Genomic DNA, 20944 nt, shown 5'->3' on the forward strand with positions numbered 1-20944 from the left:
ATACCTTTCTCGGCCTTTTGGCTAAGATCAAGTGTAGTATCTGTTCTTATCAGTTTAATATCTGATACGTGGGCCATCGGCCCACATGATATTAAATTAATTTTTTTAGGGTGAGGATCCATCACAATAGCTTGCTATTGGGGTCCTCACGTGTCGCCCATGCGTTGCACTACTGCGCGGGCCTGGCGCACCCCACCAAATCATCGTTGAAAGGAATTGTCATGAAACCGATCCATGTGGGTTGGTTTTAAAAATTAATTAGGTTCTTTATTTTGATTATCGCGATGTTGGTTCCCAACGATAATTTTACGGTGGCATGACATACGGTGATTCAATTGAAAAAATTCTAATATTAAAGTTATAAATTTTTTAATTATAAGATTGTTTATAATTGCTAGACATGTTTCCCCGCGCAAAAGTTTGAGGTAATTAATAATTCAATCGATGTAAGTGTCATCGCTAATAAATACCAATAGTATTACTGTCAATAATTTATGAACAGGATCACCAAAAAAAAGAACAGTGCTGTTTGAATATTTAATAAAAATATGCTTTAAGATAAATATGTTTACCTTGGGTGTTGCTGGCCTCGCCTCAATGATTGCATTTATACCCAAAAATTCAACTACTTTAAACGATAAGCTAGCGTTACGATTTTCATTACTTGCTTATTCACGATTCAACTTAAGTTATGCCATTTCTCATTCCCGTTCCAAATATAAAAATTAGTTGACTAATTTAAATATATTAAAAAATAAATTAAATTAGTTATTTTTATTCTTTAAATATCCTTACTAATTAAGTTTATTGGCTAGAATTATTATTATTAAAAAGATTATCTTGGAAAAAAATAATAAATATGAGAGAGCTTTATATTTAGGATTAAAATAAAAGTCAAATAAAATCTTATATTAAATAACGGAGGAAGAAGTATACTCTTATACTGCAAGGAGTCAAAAGAATAAACCATGCTATTTATAAGTATGATAATTATTTTAACTACTCCTTCCAATTCTAAATATAAGACTTGTTTTGTGGTGTAATTTATAAATTATAAATGAGATCTTATAATTAGCATATGAGTTAGTACTACTCCAATTCTAATTATAAGAGCCAATTGACTAATTTGAGGAGATTAAGAAAATAAGTTAAGTTAGTTATTTGAAATAAATAGATATTATTTTTCCTAAAATATCCTTACTAATTAAGTTTATTGATTAGAACTATCATTATTAGAGGAACTACCTTGGGAAAAAACACATAAATATGAAAGATAAAATGGATTGGAATCTTATAACTAGGATCAAAATAAAAATCAAATGAGGTATTATATTAAGGATCGAGCGTAGTATTAATTAATCCGACTCAGGTCAATTAGCAATTAATAATTAAAATAATGAAGTAATAACAGGGGAAAACCGCATTGAAGCTATCTCTGTCATTTCCCCCCTTCCGGTATCCTGCAGCTTGAATCTTGTCGTCTGCCAACTTTTCCAGATCGCAAACAGCGTTGCCGGAATACGCTTCCTTCTCATACGTAACATAGTCATTGGTCGAATTGCTTTTTGAACTTTTCTTCTCTTTTCGACTTGTGAAAGCAATTCTGAGCAGAAACCAGCCGCGATTTCGACTTTAACCTTCTGGTAACCTTCTTCGTACTACTTAATTATATATTATTGTGTTGATAATACTTCTTATGGTTAATGATTCTGTATCATGGTTTTGACTTAGTTTGTGGGCCTTAATCTTTCTTTTCTTTACTTTGGTTGGATAATTTGCTCTTTCTTTTAGTTTTGGGGAAAATGGAGCCGAGAATTATGTTTAACAGCAAATACGTGGTGCGAAGATGTTTTTTCTACTAGTACGCTGGATTTCTGTTCTATGAAGAATGAATAGAATTTGTATGTATGAAGAATGAATGGAATTTGTATGCATGACTTTTTCGGCCAATTGATGATGCTTCATTAAAAAATCTACACACAGTTCAACTTGAACACAATAGAAAGTAACAAGCTTAAATACAATGCAGAAGGAAATTAAAACAATAACCAAGTGAAACACAAAATACTTGAATGCCTATTTGAATTTGACTGTTCCGGAAGACTACTATTTTGCCTAGTAGCATAATTTTTGAGCAGAATTTGGTCGAGGAACATAGCGATTGCCATATTTCCTTTCTAAGAATCATACGTACATATGTGCGTGTGTGCCTATACATGTATGTATATGCGTATGGTTCTATGTCTCTGTATGTATAATGATATAGCATAATAGTGCTCGTGAGACTTGGTGTGAAGTTTTCCCTCTCACTCGATCTGATTTTTATGGGCTGATGTAAGTGACTATCATATGGGAGACGATGTAAAATTGTATTGTTCTTGCTCAGCAAACTCCTTACCGTGTAGACTTGTCCACTGATATGTTTTTTTTTTTTTAAAAAACAAAAAAGATGCTTGTCGGCCTCAATGCTTGGTCCTTTTCATTTGGTTATGTGAATATTTTCCTCTTATTCTTGTTTATGAGATATGATGGTAAAACTCTGACCTTTGTGTTTTGACTAAAATTGAGTCCTTAATGTATTTTGTTTGGTGATAACATGTTTTCTTTAACAGAATGGCTGAGAATATGAACAGTGAGTCCTTGTTGGCTCAGATCCAACAACTGGAACATGGTATGCACAATTTATTAAATTCTATGAGTTAATTTGACGTTTTTACAATGTACTGTAGGCTTTATGATGACAACGTGACCGATGTTGACTTATATGACTATTCACTGTTCAAAAAATGCCTAGTGTGTTCATATTTTATTTTGTTGAGAAATCCAAGTTGAGAGACAAGTTAAATGATTTTTAGCCTTCTTCTTTGGCCAGAGATTGAGCAAGTGCTAATATGTGTAGGTGTAGTATGTCAAGCCTCTATTGTTTTTTACTGGAAAATTATTCAATACATCAGCATATTTTGATGCTTAAGACCGTCTAAATTGAAATGGACTAGCAACATCTGAATCCGTTCTGTATTAAAATAAAATCAAATAGGTTTTATGATAAGTTGGCCTTTTATGAGCAGAGTTGCAGTTGGAAGCTTTGTGGTGGCAAAGGCTTTGACTTGTTGAATAGATTCTAACCTTAATGTGTATTGGAAATATAGACACTTAACAGAGAGTATAACTGCTGTTTGTTAGTTTAACTATAGCATCATTATGATGTTTCAATTGCTGTCATAAGCAACTGCTCATGATCTGATATTGTTAACCAGCAAAATGTTGCGTGTTATCATGCTGTCCCCCCCTCATTTATTATCATTTAGCTGTAAATGATTAATCTGGAAGTCTTTCTACATATGTATATATCGTAACATACCAACATGCCCTCGTTGATACTACATGCTTTTACTTTGACTGCTTATTTATTTGGCATGATAATCATGTCTTATACAAATTTAATACAAATTTAACTTACCTACTGTACAATATTGTAGAGCGTGATGAATTACGCAAAGATATTGAGCAATTATGCATGCAGCAAGCTGGGCCTGGCTATCTTGCTGTGGTTACTCGAATGCATTTTCAAAGGTACATGCTTTTACTTTGTTCTCAGGAAAATTATTCACATTTTGTTCCAGTAATGTTCTCCTATCGATGATTGGGATTAGCTGGAGGGTTGGTGTAATTGAAATAATAATAAACATAAATTTTGTTAAATTTCATATCTACTTAGGACAGCTGGACTGGAGCAAGAGATTGAGAGCTTGAAAAAGAAATTGGCTACGTGCACAAGAGATAATTTAAATCTACAAGAGGAGCTTTCAGAGGCTTACAGAATCAAAGTGAGTTATTTATTTTGTCTTATCCGTTGCTTAAATGATTCATTTGATGTGGTTTACATGGTTTCTTTGCTGTGTTCAGAGTCAACTAGCAGATCTACACAGTGCTGAGGTTGCGAAGGTCTCTTTCTTTCTACTGTCTTCATAATACTCTATATATGTTATGTACTCTGACACAGTTTTTGAATGGAAAACAAACTTGTGCATTTCTTTGCTATGGATTGTCATTATAAATAAAGTAGATCGCCTTTGTGACATGGCATGGAAACCTTGTCTCAAATTTTATTTGTATAACGTACCATAATTTAAATACTGTAAGCTTTTGGATTGTTTACTGTGAAATTTTTATATATGAAGTTTTGGGTAGAGATACTTTTGCCATGGGTTAAATAGGGGGTCTGCAATGGTCACATTGCACTGCATTTTTCCACTACCTCAGTGTAACCATAACCTTAATTAAAAGCCATGAGTTTTGCACTTGACTTGTGGCAGAAGATGATGAAATGAGTTCCCTTCTTTATACGCTTGCTAGTTATCAGAGTCTAAGAACAAGAATGTGAACTGAACTGCTAAGAAATTGACTTCAAAATTTGTCAGGTAGATGAGTGGCTCTTCTGTGATGTGAGGTTCATGGTTTTAGATCTCACAAGAATAATGATGTGTCATATTTATCTGTGTAGGGTGGGATCTAATGCGGTATCATATTGATCTATATTAGTTTAAAAAGTAAATATACATTATGACGTGCGAATGTGAGAAGTTGCGTTGCTGCTACTTTTTATTATTCTCAAATTGTAACAAATTAACCGTATTAAAAATTAAAAATTAAATTGATTATTAAAAAATATATGAAATTCATTATTATTTAGTTTTTTTAATTCAATAAGATATATTTAAAAATAAAAGGATAGAATGACATGAACTAAATGAGAAGGTCAGTGTTTGAGAATAATATTCTGCCATTTAAGGCAATACATTGCAACACAGCACACTGATATATAGAAACTCCTAACTACATACAATAGTAAAATAAAATACTACTCTAGACATCGCACATGTCATGAATATTCTCTTACAACATCTCACAAGATTGCTAGTAATAGTGCAAAGCAGATGAAGTTTTGGTGACTTGCTGACATACTTGAAAATTCCTTTGTCCAGAATATGGAAGCTGAGAAGCAGGTTAAATTTTTCCATGGTTGTGTAGCTGCCGCTTTTGCTGAAAGGGATCATGCAATAATGGAGGTTACAATTGTTATTGTTTTTCAATAGAGAATGATGTTCCGTTCTTTTGGTGCATTATATGGTGTAATACCTAATGTGGTGAGTATAAATGGCCGCTGACAGGCTGAAAAGGCCAAGGAAAAGGAGGAGTCAATGTCACAGCTAATGAATCCCATCCAGAAGAGGTATTTACAATTCTAATACTTGATTTCTTGTTAACTTTAATAAATGACCATTTAGTAAAAAACGAAGGAAAATTTTAGACTACTTTAGGGCCAGAAAAGATATTATGTTTTTGTTTCTTTTAATCTGATGATGATGCCCTGGTTGCCTGATTGTGTAAATTGCGTAGCAAAGAAGTAATGAGGGAAAATGAAGAGATCTAAGAGAAAATGTTGAAACAAAATTGCATAATTTATATCAATGTCGTGTGATTATTATTACTACTGTTTTGTGCCATCGTTTTACTTTTTATTTATTTATTTATTTTTTAAATATGCGTTACAAGATTTGTTTAAGATAAAATCATTTGTTTGTCATTACTCAAAAGTCAGCTTGTGAAATATGTCACGCAGGGTAGAAGAGCTTACCTCAGAATGTATTATACTAAAGAAACTTAATGATGATTTGCAAATTGATATGGCAAAGCTGGCGGAACAGAATGAAACTTTCAAGATGGTAATCATCTGTCTTACTTCTCTTTTTCTCTCTGGACTTCCTTTGTTATTCCCTTCATTGCCTATGGTATCTCAGGATACGCAAGACTGGTTACCCAAAAGCTGTGTTTCTCTACAGATTTCATAGCTATCTTCATTTACTATTTTCTTCTTTATGCAAATTGTTTGTCTCTTCACATAGTGACGTGATAAAACAATTCGCTGCCACATTTAAGAATATGTGATTATAAGTTGTGTTATGTAAATATTGAAAGAAATATGAGTCAGTTAGGTTAGGTAGTAAGAGTTACGGATTGGGGAGTCTATAATTGTATATAAATAGGCATAGGGACAAACCCTGAGATTATTGTTGAATTTGAAACTAATCAGTGTGCTATTCAGCTATCTAATTCTCTCTTTCTCTCTGTTTCCCCAAGTTGTCTTCTACTTTCACTCTTACCTTGTACGTCAAGTTTTGTTGGTTGAACTGATTACAGTTTACTGGGAGAAAAACATGTATTGCTTAGCTATTACAACTGCATAGTAAAGTGCAAAAATTAGGACATTACATTGCATTGGACACTCATTTAAGCTTATGAAAAATTTGAAATAATGTGTGCTAATATTTGGATTGAGTTGATAGCATGCAAATAAAATTGGCATGGGTGAATCCTATTATGAAAAAATTGATAATAGGTAAGTAATAATGAGTCACATGTACTATTTAGATGAATCCCCTCATTGTAGTTTGTTTGTGGAGCCATAAAACAGTTTGAAAGATAGCATCTTAATCACTTTCTAATGTATCCTGGCCAAAGCTTGCCTGCCTGCCTTGGATTTATCTTCCGTGATTTTTTTATGCTTAATGATGTAAGCTGTGTCCGGCACTTGAGATTAGTGTAATATGCTAGCTTTAGTTATGTTTGATAGATGATGTTGAGGACTCTGCAGTACGGTCATGCAACTGGGTGTAACCTGAGTTCTGATGTGTGTTTCTGTAGGCTCAAAATCTTGAGGTTACGGGTTCAAATCCCTGCAACAATTTTTTGATAAAAAAGGATTTCTATTTTTTATTAATCATTAATCTATTGTTATCTATTAATTTAATGCCTTCGTATACATGGATGTATAACTTCTTATCAATATCTGAGCTTTAAGGATCCTGGTTGCATTTTGCCAGTCTAGTATTCAAAATGTTAGTTTGTCTGAATTTAAGTGCTTAAAGAACTTGAATTGGTTTTCATTTGTGTTACTTGTTGCTTGTGCTGTTCATTAAACTAAATAGCAGTTTTTGTGATTGTCAAACCTCTAGTTAATGATAGCTTATTCTGGGGACGCTTCTTGAAGCAAAATTTAAATTACTTCTAAGTGATGTGGTTTTCTCATATTACTAATGGCACTTCGTATGCATGCATGCATGCATCTTATGAGTGTATTCAATTAGGCTCCCTTATGCCTTTTGCTTTCCTAAGTTGACTGTTCTGCAGTACCTTTAATTTATTTTCTACTAATAGCTGATATCTTTGATGAGTGTACAGGTTATTAACAAATTCTTTGAGATAAGGCAACAGTCCTTGAAAGAATTTGAGGATACAAGTTGGGATGATAAATGTGAATTTCTTTTGCATGACCCAGATGAAGTGTGGAGTTTTAACGATACTTCTACCTCCAAATACATTGTAAGATTTCATAACAATAATTTATTATCAAATTATATGACCTTATGTCCTTTGTGCTAGCGATTTAGTATGGAGACTGTTCCTACATTAAGTTTTCAAGTCTTTATAATCCAAAACATATTGAGAACCTTCACCTTGAAGGGGAGCAAATGGATTGTCCAGCATGAAGATTGAGTTCTTTTAATGTAACCAAGAGGAGATGGAGGAGCATTCTTGGTCAGCCTGTTCTCGAGAATGCCTTGTGAGCCCCCTCTAGAGCAACTTTCTAGAGTACCCATTAACCTTTTGGCGGTCACCTTAGTAGAATGCCCAATAATCTTCTGGTCTGCTGGCCTCCCAGAGCAGATTTCTTAGGAGTGCCAGCTAAACAAGATATCAAGGAAAAGCTTGAGATGCGTTCTGACCCCAGGCTCATGCCCTTCCTTATGACCGGTAAATCATTGGCATGAGAAGAAGCTTTACCTCGGTTGTAAAAGTACTTCCAGACTGAGTTTGGCAATGGACACCAACCCCCCACCAGTGCAATGCTTAAACTAGACTGAGTGCTATGAGAGAGTTGGTCAGGATTTGACTGAAGAGGCCTTAGTGGGGAAGCCTACTTTCACAGTCACTTAGAGCAAGTTAGGTATAGCTGGGGCTCAAGCGTCTGCAGTAAGGTCCTCAGTGATTAAGATGTTTTCTTATGTCTGAAGCCCATGCCGCTTTTAACAGCTCTGTAACTAACCGTCTATTACCTGAAGTCTCTTTCGCAGCCATGGAGCAAACCACCTCTTGAGATCCACATTTGTTACTTGAGCATAGTTTCATGGCTTAACCCTCTCTGGGTCTGACAAAGACCAGCTTGTTGCTATGCATTCCGCACACTTTATGCAAAGCAAGGCTCTCTTGGCTTGTCCCATTCCATGCATTAAATTTTAACCTTTCATTTCTTTTTATTGATAGAACTTCATTAATCCATTGTGTTCGCTATGCTTTTACCAGTGCAAAGATCGCTTACTCCATGAAGATCTTTTCATTGTTCCCACTTATTTCCCCATCATATCTTTTCATTGTTCCCACTTATTTCCCCATCATCAACCATTAGTATCCATCATTGAGCTCATAGATTATAGCCACAGGGGACCACCTTCCATTGTATGTAAGACCATGCAGACATTCTCATGAAGGCAGCTCTAGCAGAAGCTGTACTGTCTGGCACTTGGTTTAATAACCTGTTGATCTTACTTGTGTTCTGCTCTTCATTTCCTTCTCATGTTTAGGTTTTTTTAAGTATTTTGTACCTCTTTCCTCATGAGGCCTCCTGTTGGCAAAAGATTCCAGTAGCGTGCATTTTTAACTTTCCATACGTTCCTTTTTTGGGTGCATATAAGTGAAAAGTTTAACCAATTATAAAGTTTAAAGTTAATGGTCTTTTTTTATCTTCTAGACAACTGTGAATAACTTTTTTCTCAGACAGAGTACATTGGAAGACGAGCTGGAAAGAGTGAGAAACTCTGTGGATAGTCTTCAAAATAAACTAAGGGTGGTAAGCATCTGGTTTATTTCGTGATGTTTTCCTTGTTAACATTTTTTTCAAGTAATTTTCTAATATTTTCTCCTTTTCCGGTGTTTTAGGGCTTGGAAATTGAAAATCATTTGAAGAAGAAAATCAATGTTCTGGAGAAGAAACAAGTGAGTCCTTTTATAATTTAAAGATTTATTTCAAATTTAATCTACTTGCCTGTTCTAATCCTGCTTATTCATGTGCAGATGTCTTTCAACATAATGATAAATAATAGCATATCGGACTTGAAATGTTATTATTCTCAGTATAGGGATCACATAAAACATTTACTTAATGATGGGGAATCGAGCATCAAATCCATAATTAGCATGATTGATGAAAGAGTCAGGAAGTTTGATCAGAGCGGCAACCTAAATTTGATCCCACAAAATGAGGCAGAAGCAGAACCAGAAGACCATGAATGCCGAGATGTGCATATTAGCCCTCAAGCTATACCTGTCTCAGAAAATGAGGTTTGAAGCTGCATGCAAATGCTGACCCCCTTTTTGCTGTTCAAATCTTTTTCTGCAGCTTGTTTACTACATGAGGATGCTGAATGTGGCACTTCATCTATTGTACTAAGAAGTAATTAATTGCTGGAAATGTAATATAAACAAGAATATATTTATGCTGAGGACTTAAATTTTACAGAATTTTGAGGACTTAATCCAGGTGGCATAACAATTACAACACTCTTGCTTGTTAGAAGTTTTCTGATACTTTTTCAGCTGTGATCAATATGTTTATAGGATGTTTAACCTTGGATCTTGCTTAGTTTCACCATTTTTGACCCTTGTAATATGCAATCTGTAGAATTCGCATAATTCTTTCATGATCTTTTACAGAGTAATGAACCTAGTGTGCTGAACATAGAACATGGTGGAAAAGGTGGTGCCTCTGAAGCTCTATCCCAGGCATTGCAGGAAAAGGTCTTCTCATTCTCAATATGCTCTTTTTTAAAAAAAAAAAAAAAAATCTGCTTGGTCTGCTCTTGCAATTAATTTACTTCTTTGCTAACAGTTTCTTTACCAATTGCAGTGCGTGTTTCATATTTTTAGTTATATCACAATTAATGTTAACCATACAATATTTTTCAGGTGGCTGCATTATTACTTTTATCACAGCAAGAGGAGAGACACTTACTGGAGAGAAATGTGCATTTAGCTCTTCAAAAGAAAGTTGAAGAACTTCAGAGGAACTTGCTGCAGGTAAATTTCTAAGGCATCCTTGCCTCAAACACCTAAGCAATGACATGCTTGTAGAATGGCGTTGGTAGAATTTAGGAACTAGGATACGGTGCAGCTGGGCAAAATTTTTGCTGAGAACAGGAAGTTAATTGCATGTTTGATTGTCATTTTCTTTATCCATCATGTTCTACTTATTAAACATATCTTTGCCATACTCTCCAAGAAATATAAAACACAAATAATAATGCTGTCTCTAATTTGTGGTTTAGTGCAATCCATTTTCGAAAAACCACTTGTACGTGGATCCAGGGAGTTCAGTTATTTGTTGGCAGCAAGTATACATTTTTCCTTTCTTAACCGATATATATATATTTTTAACCAGGTTACCAATGAAAAGGTGAAAGCTCTCATGGAACTGGCACAAATAAAGCAGGAGAATCATTTGCTTAGGGAGTATGATTACTTTTCCCTTGAATCATTTTCTCTTTCAACTTTTAAGCTGGTAGAATCTCATGTGGAGGTCTGTTTTCTTCCATTGCAATTAGAAAAAATCCTGATTTCTTCTGCTTATCCAAGGACTCAATGTATAAGACGTTCAGTGAGCAAGACTGTAGGAGAGCATTAATTTCTTTTCATGTAGTAATACTGGGGAACGATTAATTTGTTTTCTAACAATTAGATTCTTAATCATTTTGCCAGCTGCAAACTGTTTTTTGAGCTCTTGTTATTTGTTTCTATTGCTAGCTGAAGTGTTTCTCCATCCATGGTCTTACTTTGCTCTAAAGATCTAAACTAATAACCTGCAGAAAATTTGGTCCTCAGACTAAAGAGGAAAAATCTGTGGTTGATAGTGGAGAAAGAAACTTGGTTGTTCATCAACAGGATGGAAGATTAAGAAACTTACTGAAGAAAACATATTTGAAACGATGGATCAATCCACTAGATGCGAGCAGAAATGAAGCTGACAGAGAAACTAACAGTGAAGGGAAATTTTTCCATCGGAGATCTAGCAGCATGGACCTTGCAAGGCATGTGCTAATTATTAGTCTTGGTGCTTTTCTTTATTGTATTATTAGATGATATTGTATGGGAAATCTATGCATATGTCATATCAATTTGACTCATTTGAAGAAGCCGCTCCTTGGCAAATGACTCTGCCTTCTCATCCTTCTAATTACTTGCATAGTTTTGCTTTCTCATTTATCTTTTATTTTCTCCCCTTAGAATGAAGATTGAAGTCGCTACTCTTAAGGAAAGCTTAGAAAGCATGGATCATCTGACTTCTTCGTTTCATAGACTTCGCCTCTCTCTTTTAAAGGTATCACATCACATGAGTAAAAGCAACAATTTTTTCCGTTAGGTAGCTGGTGGATGCTACCTCATAATGGCCTATGTGGTTATTTCATGAGCAATAACATTGATCTCATCGAATCCACCTTAACTTTTGTGAATCCTTCCTTGATGATATCTTCTTATTCATGTAGCACGAACTAAACTTACTGTTGAACTTGTCTACTACAATAGAAATTTATCCTTATTTTTTTAACTTAAATGCTGATAACTTAATATAGGTTGCTTTGATATGGTTTTCAGGCCAAAGATTCGCTGACTTCAGAAGGTACAAAATCTGGTGCTTATCAAGTCCTTGACAGTGTGATCAACGAGGCAAAACTTTTAAGGACTGCTCTTGGCAGCTCCCTACCCATCAGTTGGTCAGCCGGAGAAGATGTTGGTGTCAGCGGAGATAGTACATGCAGTGACTTGGGGTACATAAACCAGGACTGCGGTGATGAGAAGGTAGATACTGTATCGGCTGCTGGGTTTGAGATGATGGAACTTGTGATATTTGCAGCTCAAAAGTTAAAGGACGCTGCAATGCATTCTAATGTGGTTCCTGACATAGAAGCTGCATGAACACCGCTCTGTATAGATCGATGCCCTTTAAGGTGCTGCTCTGAGAAAGGGTGGATGATGTAGAATTAATAGGTAGGAGGATGGGAGTTTGGGGGAATTTGTTTCCGAAGGGAGAAAATTGAAAGCTGTGCTGGACAATCACAACGATACTGTTTCATGCTTGTACAAATTTATTTATTATGTGCGTCTTTCATTCATTCATTGTACATTCACTGTACAGATTGGCTGATTTGAAGGAGTCAGTTACCATATTAGTTCAAAACTCCAAGGCTGATGAGTGCTTTTACCATAGTCTGTAAAATCCTCTGGTATTTTCAGATGTTATGCATCAAAGTAATTCTGGAGTTTGATGTGGCATTTTTGCTATGCGTCTTTTCCTTCTGAGTCAATTTTTCGTTCTTGTCTAAATTTTGTCTGTGTTCTTGGTTGAAATGCACCTTCGCGGCTCTTGTCAAACAATTGTTTTTCTCTTTCGGCCGATAGTTTGGGTTTATTTCGTGAATCAATTTGCTGAAACTAAAAATTCATGCAAACTAATTAAGTTATGAGAAACTGATGTTCATTTCCTCTTTACAGTTTGACATGCGGGTTCTTTTTTACACTAATTTCTCTTAATCTTCTCTTTGGTGAATTTTTCTTCATCCTCTGTTGGATGAGATGGTACTCTGTATAGCTGGTCTACCTTAAAGGAGGAAGTACTATAAAAATGGAGAGCAGTCTCCTGAAAAAGGAAAGGATACAATTTTCAGTTCACAAGAACTTGCAATTCCCTGCAAAATCCACAAGGGCATCCCCCAAAAATTAGTTGAAATCCACGAGCAGGGTATCGAATATTCTTTTTCACTAACCCCACGTTATGCACTTTTGTACTCTTTTGGCCATATACACACATCTCCTTTCAAACTCAAAAACACGTGGTAAATACTCTGGCCGTGCCCAGATCTGTGCCAAATCACCATATAATGCAAATCAAGCGTTTGCCTCAAAAACCATCTTGTGACGCACAATCACACAAACATCTTGGGATATTATAGTGGCCCTCCCTGTTTGAAACTCTATCATTTGTGTTAGTTTCATTCAGTAATCATAATCCAATCAATAAGAGTTAGGCTTAGTTAAAAAAAAGTAATTTCCCGTAACATGGTGAACTAATGTTTTAATCTATACAGGAAGGATATCTATATTTAGTATTTATCAGTATTTCAAATAAAATTGTCTTCAATAAAAAGACAAGTGTGCCTAGAAAAAAAAACCACAGTCCAAACAAAAGCCTTCACCTTCAAAGGAGCCCTAATCTCACAAAAAGATTTTTGTCCAAGTTATTGTGTATTCCGAGGCAAAAATTGAGAGAAGGATAGACCTGAGAGAGATGAATTTCCTGGGTTCTTGCATGTTGAGCTGTAGCAATCCCAAACTCAGCATCTAAACCAATCGGGATCCTTTTCCCTCTTAAAAACTATTGACTGTACATAATAAACTATTCGAGAGAATAAATGTAAAGAGAATATACAGGTCCCATGTACAGTCACTCTTTCATGTCTTCCTCTCTCTCTCTCTGTATATATAATATACAAGACTACATAAATGTTGAAGATTTAACTTCAACTTTGTTGAACAGCATTTTCTCTCTTAATCATTCTGTCATATATGAAGTTAATCATTTTAAAGGATTTCCTAAACAATATACATTAATTTTGAGCTAATTAAGGAATAAGGATTCTCATGACTTGATAGACTCGCCATTCCTTCCCTTGACAGACTCCTTTCTAGGTTTCTTCTTCTTTTTCTCAGAGGTCCTATATATCACTTTTATTGGCATCTCCCTTCCATTTTTATCCAACAGCTGAAGGTTCAGCTTTTCAAGCACTTTCTTCGGGTCTCGATTCTTCCCTTCCTTCTCCGAATGACTCATCGGAGTAACATCTGCAAGCTGCTGATCGATATCAGATTCAGAAACAAACTCGCGAGAAGATGAACAAGAAGCATTTTCATGCCAAGTTGGAGAAGAATTCCCCGAAACCAACGAGGTTTCTGTTTCACATAACGAGTTACAGTCATCGTTGCAACTTTGCTCTTCATCAAGAAGCTGTCCCATTCCTTCTGAACGATCCTCGTTTTCCTGTTCATCAATAATAAGCAAACTTTTTCTGAGCATATCATTGTTAGAACTCAAGAAATCATAATCAAAGCACAACTCTTTTGAGTTCTAAGAACATGAACATAGAGATTTGGAGCCCTTTAAAATCTGAAACAAGGGTGTTACTGTTTCCTATAACAGGTCAAGCCTTACTCTCACTTAACAGAACACACTCTAAAACTCCCATTTAGGGCTGGTTATTCTTGTACATAATTTGGTCTGTGATTCAATTAATATGCAGGGTCACCTTCAGATTACGCCTGGAAATATTGACCTGGTTTCATAAAGTAATAATTTGTACTAGGTTTTTTTCTGTCTTGACAAACTTAATTATCACAACCTGCGTATATGTTGCATATTTTTTCTCTTTATTATGGTAATATAGTATATAGTTTATTATTATTGCTTTCTTCTTCTTCTCTTTTTTTTTTTTGAGTACAAGGAAATACAAGAATGTAGAGAGTAAGAAAAAGAACAAAGGAGAGAGATGATCATAAAACTCTAAATCCTAAAACCCTCAAATGCAGTGCCATGTGTGAGCTATATATGCAAAAGCTCATTGACAATGGATCCAAACAGTGAAGAGGGGAAGGCAAGAGAAAGAAGGGAGAAAAGGGGAAAAAGTATTGAATCGAACAAGGCACGAGGCAGATTACAACGTTGATAGAACAGATCCATAGATGCAATAATACTCCGATTAATTAGAGTTTAAGCACCGACTTTCAAAGAAGGATTGGCGCTGCGATCTCGGGCGTCGCCGTCGAGCTGGCTGTAATTGCCTTTTTCTTTGAAAAGTTGAACGTGATGGTGCTTGCAGTATAGCTTTCCCTCGTGAGTGATGAAGTTGGCTGAGGTTATCGTACAGCCTCCATGGCTGCACTTGAAGCACCCTTTGTGATATGGAGTCCCATTCACTGTTACCTGAAAGCGATAGGTTCGAATTAGCTTCAAAAAATGAATCCGTTGTTTCATTGCTTGTCAGTGAGACGTGAGACTGAGAGGAAGCGAGGCCCCTTTTGTCTTCCATGCATGCAAAGATGTCAATAAAGGACTACAGCGTGGTAAATAAACTTGAAACTATTATAAACTAATTTGAATATGTTAAAAAAGTTAATTTAGCTAGTTATCTGTAACAAATATAAGTTGATATTCGTGAAGTATTTTTTTAGTCATAATTACTCTAAGAACCCTTTTTTATGTATAATCAATAGGAATAATATAGAGAATAAATTATAAATTTAGAAAACAAAATTAATTGAATTCTTATATTTAGAATTAAATCTGATCTCTAGTTAGCTTTTATATTAAGAATAGAAGGTAGTAATTAATAACCTCACATAATGCTGACAAATGTTCAAATGTAATTAAGATTGAATTGATGATCAATCTAACAAGTACATTTTCAATATGATAATCTTATTAGTAACTGTGCTTTTTATGATCAATGCAAGCGGGATTTTTGGCTGTTTCAAACTAAAAATGGGGACTTGAATACATACCCTCTCGGTAGGATAAACTGTCTTCTGGCAACCTGCACATTTGTCTTTGGTACCCAAGAACACGTTTGAGAGAATCTTTGCATTCTGTTACATGTCATTACCAAATTAAAACAATTCACATGAAGGAAAGGAATTAATTCTTCGAACTTCAACACATGCATGCACTGAAAACTCCACTCACCTCGTTATCTGTTTGTTTTTCAGGTTTTTGAATCTTGGGTGTTCCTGCAATTAGTAGAGAGCATATAAATGTTTTCAGGTGGGAATCTATTAGGGAAAACAACCCATTAGTCCAGGCCAAAAAAAAAAAAAAAAAATTCAGAACCAGAAAGGTCCCAAAAATTCATATTCACAAGTGAAGTTTGTAGAAACATTAAATTCTCTGGGACCTTTAATAGAAGTAATCTAATTGAATTAAGATAACATAAAATGAAATGACCTTCAAAGCTCTTCTCAAGGCTACCAGTTCGTTTGTAGAGCTGATCATAATGGGGTCTGCAATATAGCACCCCTTCGAATGAACAGTAGTTGCTCAGCTGCAATATACCATCACCATCATTAATTTCAAATCCTTCTTTGCTTCAAAACCAATTGCATTTGTTTTCTTTCCATGATATCAATTTTTTTTTCCCATGAAAATACATAATTTTTCCATTTTTTAAATATTTAGTTGTTATTTACTATACCTTGAGGGTATTCCGGCAATGGTGGCATCGGAAGCAAGCCTTATGGTAAACACGGCCGTCGGCGGTTAACCGATCGACGGGGTAGGCGGTTTTGTCACAGACTGTGCACTTCTGTGTGGTTCCTACGAAACTGGCCATGGCTTCTTATCCTGACTCAGAAGCCTCGATCCTTGTTCAACTCAGAAAGAGACAGAGACAGAGAGAGATTTTGATACGATTTCTTTCTCTTCTCTTTCTCTTTCCTTCCCTTTTTCTCTTCTTCAATGGTGGAATTATGGGAACGACTCCAACAGATTAATATAAGCAGAAAAACCAGAGGACGAGAGATGAAAAAGCGAAATGAAAAATTAATGGAGGGTGGGCAGTGATTTCCGGGCGAGGGTCAAGAGATTTTACTTATTAATACATTGCTGATCGTAAGTTGTTTATGTAGCTAACCTCTATGTCTATTTTCAAGCAATCCCACCACATTCTCCTCTTTTTACAAGTTGTAAGTGATAAATAAATCATATTGCTTCGGTCGCTATTCGTCTGTACCAACAATTTTAGGTGCTTAGAATAAAAATGCATTTTTTTTTTAATTACTTCTTCAAAATCGCATCTATCTTGTGGAGGCTGGAGGCTAGCCCGATAACGCAATTCACCAAGTGGAGCTTAGTGGTGAAATTTGCATCTGGAGCAATTGCAGATATAATTTTCGAAAGTGTAAGCCTCCCATGTAGAATACAATTTGTATCTCTGCTCAGATTTTTCATTTTTCTCAGCTTTCTTTTGCCTTCTCTTTTCAACACTCGAGTTCTCAGCCGCCGAACTTCATCTATCCTCTACCTTCTAGTGGCGCCTACTCAGGCTTCCACTCTTTCACTGGTAGGTGTGGCTTTCACAGTTTCCAGATTTAATACTTCTTTTGGTTGTTTTAAAATTGGGCTCAGAAAATGAAACCTTTGATATACAGCAAAGGAACAAAATGTGGACTGAAATCCTCCTTGCTTAGGTAGCCAGAATCCTTTCAAATTATAGTTTAAAGGATCAACGTTGTAAAGAAATATGCTTTTTCCAAATAGCTCGAATCAAAGGAGATAAATCATACCATTCGATTGAGAATCTATCCAATCACATTCTCAACTCTTCTCGGGGCAGCGCCACGTTTCTCCAAATCCATAACTTTCTTTTTCATTTTTTAGCTTCGCCCCTACACGGTTCTCTTTCTCGGAAGTTCTTCTTCCTCCCTATCTACCTACTGTTTCACCGCCCGGCATCAGCTCCCCCTGCTTTGATTTTGGCTATTTAGTCCGCTAGAATTTCATCAGTCGTTCTCCTTTTTCTTTCACTCCTGTAATCAACGATAGCCACGTGTTTTCTTTCTCGAGTCTGGAGCTCTCCATCCCTCTTCTGTGTTCATCACTCAGCCAGCTTGTTAGGAAGGGAAAGTGGGGAAGAGAAAAACTTTCGGCCGCCCATCACTTCTTCCTGGCACGAAACGAAGAGGGAAACCTTGAATCATATTTCATGTTTAAAGAAAACTGCTATTCGTTGTGTTCTTGATCTTGGGGGATGCTATGTGGATTTGGGGAAGACACTTTTGTAAAAGGGTTTGTCCAATGTAAATTAGGATTTGATTATAAGCATGAATATGGCTTTGAGTAGGACTTGAGGGGTAGTGCTCATTGTATGGCATTGTCTCATACACACACCAAATGCTTGATAAATTGCAGGAGAGACTTATAATTGAAGTCCCTGGCCAGTGCATTATAATTGTAGCTTTTTGTTGGTTTTGATACACACGACATTGTTCCTCTTTGTTATATTTACTCGTGAGTGTCAAAGTGGTGCCCTTCAGTCCTTGCTAGAATCTCAAGAATCAAGATGCTTTTTCTCTGAAATCCTGGTTTAATTTTTTTTACATTAAATTGATTATCCTAAGATGAGGTTGTGATTGTTGAATGAAAACTAGGTTCACTTGGCTGTGATGAACGTTAGTATGCATCTAAATGATTTAGGTTAGGGGTTTATGTTACAGTGAAACTTACTTTCTTTGTTGTTAATATGTGTCTACATTTATGTTGTAGGAAGTAGGGAAATGCTTTGCATATGATAGTTCTCGACCATTGGGTGTTCTTACATAAAATGCTTGTGCTCGAGAATTTTTTGTGCTTTTGATCTTTTCATTCATTGCTTGTGAGTTAAATGAAACAAAGTTACTGCTATTAGAAAGTGATTGGAACCCCCCCCCCGGCCCCCCGGGGGGGGGGGTCAAAGATGAGATATAAGTCAGGATTGTCTGTGGTTCTCAAGGTGAAAGCATACTCTCAGTTTGAACCTGTAAACCTTGTTCCTTGCATGGCTATCCTTCAAGCTATATTAGCACTTTCATATTCCAAAGTTTTGGTAAGGTGTTTGTCAGTTGTCTTATCTGTTTATCTCTATTATTTCCTCTATCATTGATTATTTAAAGTGTGACATGTTATTTACTTGGTAAATGCTTGGGATCTCAACTAGTAGAGACTGAATCAAACTTCGCACCAGTGGCATTTAAGGGACTAGTCTTTCCTTTGGACAGTCTAGAATAGTTTGTAGTTAAATGTGGGGTGCATGTATATTCTGTTGACTACGTAGGCATATTATTGCCATCTAGTTATAGCCACACAAATTCCACAGAAAAGGACCTCTGACCTGCTTTGTAGTTTGTTGAGCTGATAGCTGAGCTCTCATGGTTGTTTCATGAGATTTTTGGCTGGCGTAGGAAATTTCAAGCTATCCTACTTGGAATCATGAGTTGATATTCTAAATAAAATTGTCTTTTTATCAATATTTCTGCATGAAAGAAAATTAGAGATTTCATTATGCTTGATGTGAGATTGATCCTCTACCCCTGCTGACTGCTGACCACTCTTCTGGCGTTGGGGATGTGGTTATTATTCGACTGAAAATGGATCCAATGACATTGTAGCAGTGACATTTGCATCTGAAGCCATAATGCATGTAGAATACAATTTTATAAAGGGCAAATCAGGCATTTAGTAGTGGCTGGAAAATGTTTCGTCAAACTTCCCTAGTGTAATGTAATGGATTTTATTTTGGATTTTACACTAGCATGGTCAAAAGTTTATTCATCCTACCTAGCGCTAATACCAAAGTAGTTCGTTTTATGTTTTTATCTCGTTGAAGCTTCTTCTGCTTAATTATATAGGAAGATATAGATTAAAAATATCATAGGGGCCGGGATACTTTGTATAAAAAGGTTTTTGTGGCTATAATAATAGTTTAATATGGATCCTGATCTTCATTCAATTGTTCTTTCTTTCTTTTGGGGTAAGTAGACTTGATTATTATGCATATTGAATGACTGTTCGACATGCTGAGTGACTCTGATACATAAATTCTTTTTAATAGTTCAAATCAATTATGTCATGATCAACAGGGGAATGAGAGTTTTGCGAAGTCTTGAGGTCTGGAAACTGGGAATTGTGAACTATTTGGATGCATTAAAACTGCAGGAAAAGCTAGTCTTGGATCGTAAATCCCATAGGATATGTGATACTCTTCTGTCCTTGCAACATCCACCTACATATACTGTTGGCAAACGACGAACTGATCACAATTTATTGATTCCACAGTCTGAACTTGAACGGGTAGGGGCTGAGCTTCATTACACGCAAAGGGGAGGAGACATTACATTTCATGGTCCACACCAAGCCATTCTATATCCTGTTATATCCCTTCGTGAGATGGGACTCGGTGCTCGAAGTTATGTGGAGAAACTCGAGTTGACTATGATTGAACTTGCTGCTCTGTATGGTGTGAAAGCTTGTCCTGGACAGGCTGGTGAGACAGGGGTATGGGTTGAGCAAAGGAAGATAGGCGCAATTGGTGTACGGATTTCTAATGGAATCACTTCTCACGGGCTGGCGTTTAATATGGATCCTGATCTGTCCTACTTTGGGCACATAGTTCCCTGTGGAATTACCGATAAAGAGGTCACTTCTTTGAGAAGAGAGACAGGTCTTGTCCTTCCTGGTGAAGAGACAATTCAGGAGCAACTGGTTTCTTGTTTTGCAAGGAATTTTGGTTATAGTAGTCTTATCTGGAAGGAGGGTACTCCAGTACTTTCCGATAAGGATGATACAAAATGAGATATAATTATTTTGTGAATTGATGGTTGTATAACTTTTATTCTGCCTTTCTTTAATTCTTAGGAAAATCTTCTAATAGAAGTCATTGCCCATTGCGCATATACACACACGCGCGTTACGGTGTAAGAATTTTTTTTTTTTGGCATATAATGGATGAAAAAAGCAGAGTGATGGAGATGTGATCGACCTGTATGAAATAAGATTTACGGGGACAATAGTAAATTATATACGTCTTTCTCTTTTCTGGTCTGGTTTTTTGGTTGAAAGAAATTCCAGACCCTAGTCCACCAAGTTGAAGCAAGCCTGTCCAATGTTTGTCTAGCTCCTCTAAAATATGAAAAGGGTTGGAACTCGGAAGATTCCCGGAAAGAGTACTAAAAATCATTCATTTTTATTCTGGCCGACACAGACCATGTTCTTCTCAGTAGAAACAGTACTCAAATCCCCGTCGCCACATGCAGT

At 36.0% G+C, this 20944-nt stretch overlaps 3 protein-coding genes and 1 non-coding gene across 8 annotated transcripts; 3 read left to right on the plus strand and 1 right to left on the minus strand.

The window, feature by feature from the left end:
• Nucleotides 1-196, plus strand: LOC114744560 (U2 spliceosomal RNA). Its single transcript, XR_003740111.1, has one exon. It is a non-coding gene; the product is annotated as a U2 spliceosomal RNA (small nuclear RNA).
• Nucleotides 197-1515: 1319 nt separating this feature from the next.
• On the plus strand, nt 1516-12289 carry LOC114744553 (centriolin). 2 transcript variants are annotated; one of them, XM_028932725.1, is made up of 18 exons: nt 1516-1643; nt 2613-2671; nt 3480-3573; nt 3719-3827; nt 3907-3945; nt 4986-5069; nt 5172-5233; nt 5624-5726; nt 7243-7383; nt 8840-8908; nt 8998-9054; nt 9133-9399; nt 9772-9855; nt 10024-10134; nt 10496-10566; nt 10920-11141; nt 11338-11431; nt 11707-12289. In XM_028932725.1, exons 2-18 carry the CDS (start codon nt 2614-2616, stop codon nt 12025-12027), a joined length of 1986 nt encoding a protein of 661 aa, XP_028788558.1. In that variant the 5' UTR covers nt 1516-1643; nt 2613; the 3' UTR covers nt 12028-12289. The 2 variants fall into 2 exon arrangements, with proteins under 2 accessions (XP_028788558.1, XP_028788559.1); XM_028932726.1 differs by having other exon boundaries at nt 3724-3827.
• A 2497-nt stretch (nt 12290-14786) lies between these two features.
• On the minus strand, nt 14787-16518 carry LOC114744557 (LIM domain-containing protein WLIM1-like). Its single transcript, XM_028932733.1, has 5 exons — nt 16350-16518; nt 16103-16199; nt 15845-15888; nt 15664-15747; nt 14787-15085 (listed from the first exon to the last, which is right to left on the minus strand). The coding sequence occupies exons 1-5, from the start codon at nt 16485-16487 to the stop codon at nt 14873-14875; spliced, it is 576 nt and encodes a 191-aa protein (XP_028788566.1). The 5' UTR covers nt 16488-16518; the 3' UTR covers nt 14787-14872.
• A 390-nt stretch (nt 16519-16908) lies between these two features.
• LOC114744555 (octanoyltransferase LIP2, mitochondrial-like) lies at nt 16909-20659 on the plus strand. 4 transcript variants are annotated; one of them, XM_028932728.1, is made up of 3 exons: nt 16909-17054; nt 17153-17220; nt 19771-20659. In XM_028932728.1, the coding sequence occupies exons 1-3, from the start codon at nt 16914-16916 to the stop codon at nt 20480-20482; spliced, it is 921 nt and encodes a 306-aa protein (XP_028788561.1). In that variant the 5' UTR covers nt 16909-16913; the 3' UTR covers nt 20483-20659. The 4 variants fall into 4 exon arrangements, with proteins under 4 accessions (XP_028788561.1, XP_028788564.1, XP_028788563.1 ...); XM_028932730.1 differs by having other exon boundaries at nt 17038-17054; nt 17153-17216; XM_028932731.1 differs by lacking the exon at nt 17153-17220 and having other exon boundaries at nt 16984-17054.
• The last annotated feature ends 285 nt before the right edge of the window (nt 20660-20944 follow it).

The sequence above is a fragment of the Neltuma alba genome, unplaced genomic scaffold (genome assembly GCF_004799145.2).
Source record: "Neltuma alba isolate B1F8T4 unplaced genomic scaffold, ASM479914v2 tig00004379_pilon, whole genome shotgun sequence".
NCBI classification, from domain to species: domain Eukaryota; kingdom Viridiplantae; phylum Streptophyta; class Magnoliopsida; order Fabales; family Fabaceae; genus Neltuma; species Neltuma alba.

Excerpts from the sequence above, each read along its gene's own strand:
- LOC114744553 (XM_028932725.1), top strand. The coding sequence starts at position 2,614 with ATGGCTGAGAATATGAACAGTGAGTCCTTGTTGGCTCAGATCCAACAA. Across the intron at positions 5,070-5,171 it reads GGGATCATGCAATAATGGAG|GCTGAAAAGGCCAAGGAAAA; the intron begins GTTACAATTGTT and ends GGCCGCTGACAG. Across the intron at positions 8,909-8,997 it reads TTCAAAATAAACTAAGGGTG|GGCTTGGAAATTGAAAATCA; the intron begins GTAAGCATCTGG and ends CCGGTGTTTTAG.
- LOC114744557 (XM_028932733.1), bottom strand. The coding sequence starts at position 16,487 with ATGGCCAGTTTCGTAGGAACCACACAGAAGTGCACAGTCTGTGACAAA. Across the intron at positions 15,889-16,102 it reads CCTTGAGAAGAGCTTTGAAG|GAACACCCAAGATTCAAAAA; the intron begins GTCATTTCATTT and ends TACTAATTGCAG. Across the intron at positions 15,086-15,663 it reads CAGTTTATCCTACCGAGAGG|GTAACAGTGAATGGGACTCC; the intron begins GTATGTATTCAA and ends TATCGCTTTCAG.
- LOC114744555 (XM_028932728.1), top strand. The coding sequence starts at position 16,914 with ATGCATTTTTTTTTTAATTACTTCTTCAAAATCGCATCTATCTTGTGG. Across the intron at positions 17,055-17,152 it reads CAGATATAATTTTCGAAAGT|CCGCCGAACTTCATCTATCC; the intron begins GTAAGCCTCCCA and ends TCGAGTTCTCAG. Across the intron at positions 17,221-19,770 it reads TTCCACTCTTTCACTGGTAG|GGGAATGAGAGTTTTGCGAA; the intron begins GTGTGGCTTTCA and ends CATGATCAACAG.